At 43.5% G+C, this 9,732-nt stretch overlaps 1 protein-coding gene across 2 annotated transcripts in view; it reads right to left on the reverse strand.

Annotated features, from left to right (window-relative positions):
• The window catches only part of SYT16 (synaptotagmin 16), a 119,411-nt gene that overhangs the window by 25,714 nt on the left and 83,965 nt on the right, over positions 1 to 9,732 (reverse strand). The window contains exon 3 of one of the 2 annotated variants that reach the window (XM_030884983.2): positions 3,101 to 3,299. In XM_030884983.2, coding sequence (XP_030740843.1) covers positions 3,101 to 3,299 — 199 coding nt within the window. Of the gene's footprint in view, positions 1 to 3,060; positions 3,300 to 9,732 lie in introns of both variants that reach the window. The other variant, XM_004698637.2, reaches the window with a different exon arrangement.

A 9,732-nucleotide genomic window follows, 5' to 3' on the forward strand; every position in this document is an offset into this window, starting at 1 on the left:
CCTGCTCTTAATATTAGTCCACAGTTCCCAGCTTTGCCATCCCCTTCAATGTCAAGGTAAAAATAATCTGGTCACTGAGCAACTCTCCACTTATCTATCAGGTCATCTCTTCAGTTGGATGTGCACTCTGCTTGCAGGCATCTGGAGAAGTCAGCCCTCGGGAAGCCTGTGCAAGAACTGTCCTAAGGGCTCTGAATAAGACAAGGCAGCAGTCCAACTCTGAAGGGGGACCGATCCAAGCTGTGGTTCGTGAAAACTGGGTTTTGTGGCCCCTTCCAGGGTGGATTGGAGACAAAGCTTTGTGAGGCTTGGTAATTTTTGCAACAATTCATTATTTCAACACACTTTACCTATCACCAGGCAACTGAAAGCGGTCCTCATGTGGGTACTGCTAATACTGCTCCTAATCCACCTGACCTTCCTGCGAGGTAAAAATCTCCCCATCTTTATCCCCATTCGGCAGATTTTAATTAACTTCCCAAGGCCAACCAGTTGCTCAGTGGAAAGCAGGGATGAAAAGTGGGCCACCTGCCTTCCTGTGCTCTCAAAGTCACCCTCCGCCCTCCTCTCATCTTCCTTGCCAAGCCTTGAGGCTGCAGGAAAAGTCAATGGTCTTTTACCAGCAGAGAAGAGCAGGGCTGGAAAATCCATCAGACTAACAGGTCGTCACTCAGCATGAGCTGCGCCGTTTCCTTCTGAGGCCCAATAAGCGATTCCTTTAGCTCCCACATCCTGTGTTTTCTTTAAGATGAGGAAACTTGCATCAAATTGTCAAAACCCATGTAGCTTTAAAGATTTTCTGTCAAAGTGAAAGCCTTTCGGTTTTAGTAAGATAGTGTTGATGTCATCTGAGTGGCCCAAAGTAAACAGACCCACACTATGTTCCAGCTGCCAGATCCATGGGGTTCTTCATACGTATGGCTAAGAGGCAAATAAATCAATTCTTAAACGGCTGCGGGCTGAGCCTGCCAAGCAGGCAGTTACAGGAACTGCCTCCCAGTTGCATTTGAGGTTCTAGTGTCGGAGCACCAATTACAGTTTTTGTCTCAAAATAGAGAGGAGGTTGAATGGAGCATGCAGAGATGTCTGGATATTTTAGGAGCCTGGGAACATTTAGTACCCTCAGTGCCAAATCTTCTATTAAAGCTCCATGAGGTAGACAAATGGGAGGTTACCTGGAGAAGCCCAATGGCCCAATTATCCAGGGACAGGGCATCAGTGGGCAGGTAAACAGCTTTGTTTTGGTTTGGTGTTTTGTTGTTGTGTTTCTTTAGCGGTGAGCCAGCTAAAAATAATGTTTTCAAAGGCATTATGTGGGATTTGGTCTGACTCTTAGCAGTGCACTAACAAGAAAGAATTGTTTTACAAAAATGCATCCAGTTAATGGTTGTAGTGCTTGTGTGTGAAGTGATCCGTGTAACAAGCCACAGTCCGTGCACCTGAGTGACGGCCACCTTCAGTCCACCTGATCAAACACACCAACATGCAGGCAGGCATCCACACACACGCGCCGCTCTATACAGTCTCCATCATGCCCCAGCTGTGAGAACCAGCTTTGGAACATGCTTCAGGGGCTCATTCATTTATCTCCCCCTTGGGGAGGCTTTAGCGTCGGTGATAGTGAAAAACAAAAACAGAAAACCCTCACTGTCATCGTGTCCATTCTAACTCATAGCAAACTCAGAAGCCAAACTCAAACTCCCTGTGTGGGTTTCTCAGGCTGTAACTCTTTACAAGGACCGAAAGCCTCGTTTTTTTCTCTCCTGGAGTGGATGGTGGGATTTGAACTGCTGACCTTGCAGTTAGTAGCCTAATCTGCCTACCCAAAAGGATGACAAGGGAGCTTGTTTATTTTCTTAGTCAAAGTGACGCTACCAAAACCCATTCATTCTTCTTCTCCTCACAAATAAGATGACTCAACATTTTTAGATATTTATATCTGACTTATTTCCTCAAATTAATTCTAAATTAGGTATTAAACTCCACTATTACCCACTACCATCAAGTCAACTCCATCTCATAGTGGCCCCACATGATTCAAGGTAGATCTTTACTTTAGGGGGTTTTCAATGGCTATCGTCTTTGGGGAGCAGACTGCCAGCCCTTTCTTCCATGGTACCGCTGAGTGGCTTTGAACCAACAAACTTTCAGTTCGTAGCTGAATGCTTAATCATTGCTCTGCCCAAGAACCTCACTATTAACTCCTTCCAATACCAGGCAATCATAATAAAAAGGTTCTAGCCAATGTCAAAATAACTATAAATTCTTGGAAGCTAAAGCATGTTTATAAAATCCTTTTCAAAATGTCTGGCACACAGAAACTGCTCAATAAGTGGCAATTACTATCTTCTTCACGTCCAATCTCTGAATATTTCTGGTCGGCTAGGTATATTCACCACTGAGCTTTAATTGAAAATGAAATTTAAAAGAAGCATCCTTTACCAAAGATTTACTCTATAAAGTAATCTCTATGACCAAAGAGTGTCATTACAGATTAATATAGTCCCTAGGCCTTCAAGTCACTAAAAAACATGCTCAGACTAAACAGTCCTCATCCTAATACCTAAAAATGATACCTAATAATAATAATACCTACTACCTTGTGATGTTTCATCCAGAGGCCATTTTATTTGAGGTCAACATTCACATCATCATCAGAGTCAACATAAATGAACACTTTGGATTTAAAAAGAAATAGACTCCCTTACGTGAAACCATGAAAGAAGGGATTCATTGTTTTGGGACCATGAAAGAAAGAAATCATTCATATTATACTTTATCTTTTTAAATCCTGGAAAAAGCCTTTATATATCAAAAAGGAAGCCTGCCTGTCATGAAATCTATTTTGTGCCCCCCTTTTGTTAGGAAAGAAATTTATTTATGATTCTTTTATTGGTATAAAAGAATTGGAGTTTGGGTTATCAAAATAAAAATACTATTCGGCAGGCTTTTTAGGAATTTGTTTTGAAGACAATACTCGGGAGGGCTGGTGGTGGTGGTGGTTGTGTCTAGGACGGAGACGTCCACACCAGCAATCACAGAACAGAAAGGAGAACTTGCCTGGGGACCCCACGCTGAGGAGTCTTCAAAGCCTCGGTTATGGAATGCTCTCTCTGCCTCCAAGCTGCCCTCTGTGGACTGGCGCCAGAGGCTCCGATTTGCACAGGTCTCCTGATGAGACGTCCCATGGTGTCTGACACGCCCTCTCTCACCTGTGGACTGTGAGTGGGCAGGGACGGGGTCATCTTCGCCATAAGACAGATTCTCAGGATAACTCTGTTGGCTGGTCCCATCCAAATCTAAGTCGGCAATAAGAAAATCATTTCAAATGAATTGGTTTTTAACATTTCTTTTGGCTATAAGAATCAAACCGTAAAAAAGTACAATGATTAAGCTCTCAAAAGCCAAACCCACCAAATGCCCCCAACAGAAACATAATTCCATCCCTGCGGGGGATGAGCTTGACCCATATAATGCAAAGGACCACAAGCTCATCATGTGGGGCCCAAGAAGGTTAAATGTCCTCTGACTGGCATGAGTATAGAAGAGGCACCTTCAGGTTAAAAGGAGAAAATATAAGTATTATCATTTTGATTGAGCTGCTGATCACCATATTTCAGGGTTGGCTTCAGAAGGCAAAAAGACATCAAGCTACCGTGAAGGCCATCTAGCCTTCTGACTCTGCCCTCTTCCCTTCTCTTTCCATGGCCACCACGTTACTCCTTTCTTCAAAAGGCTTCAGGAGTTCTCTCCTAAGTAGAAAGTTCTCTACGTGGTTCTACAAGATTCATAGCCCACACCATCAACAAAAGCAAACTGAACCGAAGGCCTAAAGACAAACTGTAAAACTGTACAGTTCATGGGAGAAAATATAGAGACCAAGGTAGGGATCCTAATTTATGGCATAAATAGACTATCAAACATAACTGACACAGTATAAACAGGAGAAGATAAATCAGATATTTGGGAGCTCTGAAAAGGAGCCTCAGTGAAGTAGTAGGCTATCTGTTACTCTGCTAACTGAAAAATCAGTTGTTCAAAACCAGAAGCGGCTCTGCAGGAGAAAGATGAGGTTTCTGCTCCCATAAAGATTCCAGCCTCGGAAACCCGCAGAGGCCATTCTACTCTGTCTGACAGGGTCACTGGGAGTCAGGGCCCACTTGGTGTCAGGGAGTTTGGGTTTTTTGTTTTGTTTTGTTTTAATGTTCATCGAAAGATTTCACCAAAACAGTAAACAGAGAACCTACAGATTAGGAATATTTTGTAGAAAATGACATATCTGAAAAGAGTCTAAACTCTAAAAGTTATTTTAAAAAACTAACAACAACATTTCAACAGCAAAAAGGCAAGTGATTCAATTTTTATAATGGGCAAAGGACACGAACAGATACTTTACCAAAAAAACACATAGGTACTAAATACATTAAAAGATGCTCACAATAATTAACTAATAGAGAGATGTACATCAATACCATCTCATCCTGGCACTAATGATAATGATTTTTTTAAAGCAACAGAAAATAATAAATGCTGACAAGGATGTGGAAAAATTGGAACTTATACACTGCTAGCAAGACTAAAAACTGGTACAACCACTATGGAAAATGGAATACCATGTCCATGTAATAAAAATTCTATAATATATAATTTGCAACAATAACATAATAAGTTATGAATGATACAGAGGTGGATATGTACACTAAATAGATGTGGAAGGTCATACAGGAGTATACATGAGTGCATTTATCAGTTTATTGGTGGGGCTGTTAGATACCAGAGAGTTGGTTCTTATTGACAGAGATCCTATGCCCAACACAATGAAACATTACCCAAACTGCACCCTCTTCACAGTTGTTGTGATATGTGAGCCCATTGTTGTAGTCACTGTACCAATCCAGCTCATTGTGGGGCTTCTTTTTTGCTGGGCACCTACTCTAGCAAGCTTGATGTCCTGCTCCAGGAAGTGGGCCCTCCCCAAAACATGTCCAAATTAGGTGAGACAGAGTCTTGCCATCGATGCTTCTAAGGAACATTGCCACTGTATTTCTTTCAAGACATATTCGGTTGTGGGTTAGGTAAAGCTATTGATATTTTTGCACAGATTTATTTTAAGTGCTCGTAGTGAAGCGGAATCATTTAGTGTGACTCTTCTATCCATAGTCTTTGTAACACCCACCAAACTGGGGGGGAGCACGTAAAAAGGCGCAAAAGACTCAAACTTGGAGACTGGTCAGTTTTGCCACCCCTCTGGGTAGAAGGGTAACAATCTCAGAAGCAGGAACAAGAAAAGCCACTAGCAGAATGTCTGTGAGATCCCTGCATCAAGTGGTGGAGGCAGAAGAGGTATCAGAGATCGTGGCATGAAGACTATGATACAGAGCAAAGGAATCTAGCCAATACCCTGAGACAGACTGGTGGGCTTCCTGGCCCACAGAACAAGGCAGATGCTAAGGGATTATGCAGTTAAAAGGTTGAGGATCAGTAAAGGACATGACTTCTGGCATGGCTGAGAAACATCTGTTTACAGAGTATATCTTTAATGCTTTCTTATCTTGGCTTGTACTAACTTATTAGCTTCCCTAATACACCCCATAATTGTACGTATTATCCATGCATTCTGCATGTTCACCCCAATGAATTATCAAGCTGAGCGGAAAAGTAGAGTTGTTGTGGGGGGGATGGCTGGTGTCAAACTTGGGTAAAGGAAGTTGGAGGGTGAAGGTATGTCTGATCTCTGCCTCATCGGGATCATCCTTGTCATATGTGAAAGTTGACTTATCCTTCTCCTTATGTTACCAGAGAAAGTCAGGTGACCTCCCCCACCCTCAGGCCAGTTCTCAGTGCTCTATAATGAAGCACATAGGGGATGCAATATAGAAAACACGTAGACATAACCAAACATCTTGTGAGAATAAGCCACTGGGCTCAGGGGCTAAGAACCATCCTCTCAAGGGGAATCTGGGTTACATGGCATAACATAGCTCAATGAGATCATACTTTATATCCTAAGCTGGTAAGTAGTGCCTGGGCCTTCGCTTGAGGGCAGCCATCTAAGAAGGAAATATTGTTCTCTTCCCATCTGGAGAGAAGAGAAAGGAAGAAAACCTTAGATGAAAGGAAGCATTAGTCTAAACGACCCACAGGAACCCCAGACTCCTCTAACCCGGGTCCACAAGAATGCGATGGCACCCAGCTGCTGACCCCTCTGACCAAGAACACAGTAGTAAGAGTGGGAGTAAAGCACAGAACAAACTTCAATTTCTTATAAAAGACAGACTCGAGGGACCCCTGAGATTACGGTCCCTTAGCAATCATCTAATTTATAACTGAAGCTGTTTCCAGAGATGGCCTTCCAGTCAAATAGTAGACTAATCTATAAAATAAATAGCATTCAAGAGAAATCCCTTAGAACCAACGACAGTAAAAGCCAAAAGGACAACACATATTCAAAAGCAAAACTGAGAAGTGGGAGTGGCCACGGAACTGGACAGATGGAAATGAATTCCAGGTGGGAACAGGGAGTTTCCAAGACTGTACTCAGCGACATGGCACAGGTACTAAATAAACTGTTGAAAACGAATTTGGTATGTAAACTTGCACCTAAAGCACAATAACGTTCCCAAAAATTCATCTACCAAGTTTTTCATCTTTAAGCCCCATGAACACCTGAACTTGTCCTGATTCTTTCAGACTCGCAGTTTGTCTCTGATCTGAAAGTTAGTCTTTGCTTTCGCTCTCACTCTGGCCCTGGCCCTGACCCTGACCCTCGTCCTGGCCCTCACTACCCGCCTCCGCAGCCTCTCTCGGTGCTCCTCTACCACTTCCATAGTCGTCTCTCCCTAGTACTTGCAGATGGGGAGGACGTGTTGGCAGTCTTCCTAAGCAATGGCCCGCCCTCTGGTTTGCCTTCCATACCCGAAGAGCAACTAAGGGTCCCTTAGGTCTTTGGGCTCCTAGTCATCTCCTCCATGCCTCACCCTGGACAAAGGAAAGCCATGTCGAGTTGCAAGAAGGAGACAAGGGAGAGGTGATTCACGTGAATTGCATGAAGTAGTTTTGCCAGACCTTTAAACTTCACTCTTAAACACCAGTTGATGGCAGCGATGTGACTTCGGAGTTAGCCTTACAGACTCAACTGGAGCACCCGTTCCTCAAAGGATGAAACTACACACATCTGACAGCGCAATGTTGAGCACTTAGTAGAGTCTTCCTAAACGCTTCAATGACTTTGACAGTTAGGCAGGCTAAGAAAAAACAAAAACACTGGAAGGATTCATGTGTGCAGGAATAAGGAGTGGTGGTGATAAAAGTTTACCCGAGTATACGCCCCCTCTAGAGTAAACATTCCAATTTTAAAAGATGTGTTAGCTTTTCGCATCCATGCAAGCACATCTTGAGGTTACTTTGATCTTCAAGGTCAAACTTCGGACTCCTAATTGAGGACTCTGCAGAGCCATGGCTGTGGGAAAACGGCTCTTTTCGGCCTTGGTAGGCTTCAGGGTTTGGTATGTGTCCCCTAGAAACATTTCTATCGGACGCCACCAATTTTGTCACATTCAGGCTGTATTTCATTTATTTGGCAGACACACTGAAACTGACAGAACCAGGGAAATTCCATATGTAAAAGGCTACGACGTATAACAGAATTTTCTGCTAAAGCTCTAATTAGCACACCCGTTCCTCACATACATGAGCGCTAAACTGTCCTATTAAACAGTGGGTCATCCCTCAATGTGTGCAGCACTCAGCAGGCTTTCAGTATAAAACTGAACTTGCCCAAGAAATCACCCCCGTAAAATTGTCTCATGCCTTTAACTCCTACCGTGATAATACCTAGATCAGTAATAAGGGATTTTTCAAAAGCTACATTATGCCTTGAAAAGCTATTCAAAACTGAAAAACATATGAACTGTATTAATGTAACAAACCATTTTCCTTGACAGACAAGCAAGGAATGAATTACAAAAGCCAATCTGGGGTACACGTGAAGCTGCACAGAGGAGACAGGGGAAAGGTGATTCACCGTGACACAAAGCCATCATCCCAGGCATTGAAATGAAAGACAGTGTCACTTTAAATGCATATAAACAATGAATTGACTATTGTCAGAGAAATGCATCCTGGCTTCTTAGAAATGTAAGGCATAATTACGTCACACCAAGCATATGTACTTGGGTAGAGGAATCCCTGCACTTGTTTAGGGCATATCTGATGATGTGAAATTCCATCCTACACTATTCAATTCTCTTCCTTCACACTATGAACAACCCCCTCTCCCCCACACCCATATGAAAATATACTTCTGCTTCCTCCTGTAAAGAGTGAAAGTCTCAGGGGCGGCAGGGACAGTGCTCTCCTGGCCTGGAGGCTCACTGTGATTGAGGGTGAACTCAATCAGTGGGGCAGTGGGGTTGAGTGGGAGGCCAGATTGGCTGAACTCGGCTGCTGTGGTTGCTGTGGGCCGGTGCTATCAAACTGATTCTGATGCACGGTGACCGCAGGCACAAGAGAGAATACAGCCCTGGCCTGCCTTCTTTGCCATAAAACCAGGAGAATCAGCTGGAGCCTAGGGACCAATATTGAATGCTTTAAATCAAAGGTTCTATAGCATAATCCTGAACATTAGGGAGGAGGGACCGGAGAAATCATATGAATTCTTCTAGAATCCTGATTTGGGGGGGCCAATGGAGTTTGGGTGATCTAATCAGGTCATTTTCCCTCAGGTGCCCTGTTAAACCTTGAGCCAAGAAGAAACTGGCTTCCCACCCACCTTTTAGTCACTAACCGTGGCAAGCAGATTAGTGGAGACCATTTTCTCCGAGGCATTTGAGCTCTCTGGAAGAATTATCTGTGCACAACATCCTGAAGCAGGAAACTCTAAAGTCTGACAGGAAACTGTATGTCTGGGGGGTTGTTTTTCAGTGCCATCTAGCTGTTGGTTCTGAGTAATAGCAACCCTAAGGACAAGAGAATTAAATCCGGCCACCCTTGACTTTACCAAGCATGATGCCCTTTCATAGGGACTGGTTTCTTCTGATAAAATGTCCAAAATGCTATCCTCATTCTGAATGAGCATTCTGGTCGTACCTCTTCCCAGATAGATTTCTTTGTTCTCTGGCAGTACATAGGACTTTCCATGCTCTTCATCAACACCACAATTCAAATACATCAATTCTCCAGTCTTCCATCTTTGTTGTCCAACTTTCCCATGCATGGGAAGCAACTGCAAACACCATGCTTAGGTCCAATGCACCTTAGTCGTCAAAGTGACATCCTTTCTGTGGTGGTTACATAATCTGTTGTCAATTTGAGACTTAAGAGTGGAGGGGTGGAGTCTAGCCTGTCAATCTGGTCGCAGCTTGGTGACCTCATTTGGGAAGTGCCACGGAGATAAATAGCAATCTCACTGGAGGCCAGATACAGACAGACTCTCTGCTTGGTAAGACACATGGAGCTTTGCTAGAGCCCTGGAGCTGGAGGAGCCACATGGAGACCCATGCCAGCACTGAGATGCTTCCACTGCCACTGGATCCATAAGACTTTCCATCCACTGGCCTGTGATCTTCCTGCATTCAGTGTCATTGCTTGTGTTGCATGAGTCTGAAGAGGAATTTATAGACTGGCATTGGATATATGGGCAGATATCAGACTTATGGACTTGATTTGGACTGGGCTGGGATGTTTGCTTCATATGCAATTACTCCTTGTTATAAAGTTCCCTCTTACACACAT

Source organism: Echinops telfairi, unplaced genomic scaffold (assembly GCF_000313985.2).
Source record: "Echinops telfairi isolate 266 unplaced genomic scaffold, ASM31398v2 ScPeMD7_18;HRSCAF=68, whole genome shotgun sequence".
Classification (NCBI taxonomy): Eukaryota; Metazoa; Chordata; class Mammalia; order Afrosoricida; family Tenrecidae; genus Echinops; species Echinops telfairi.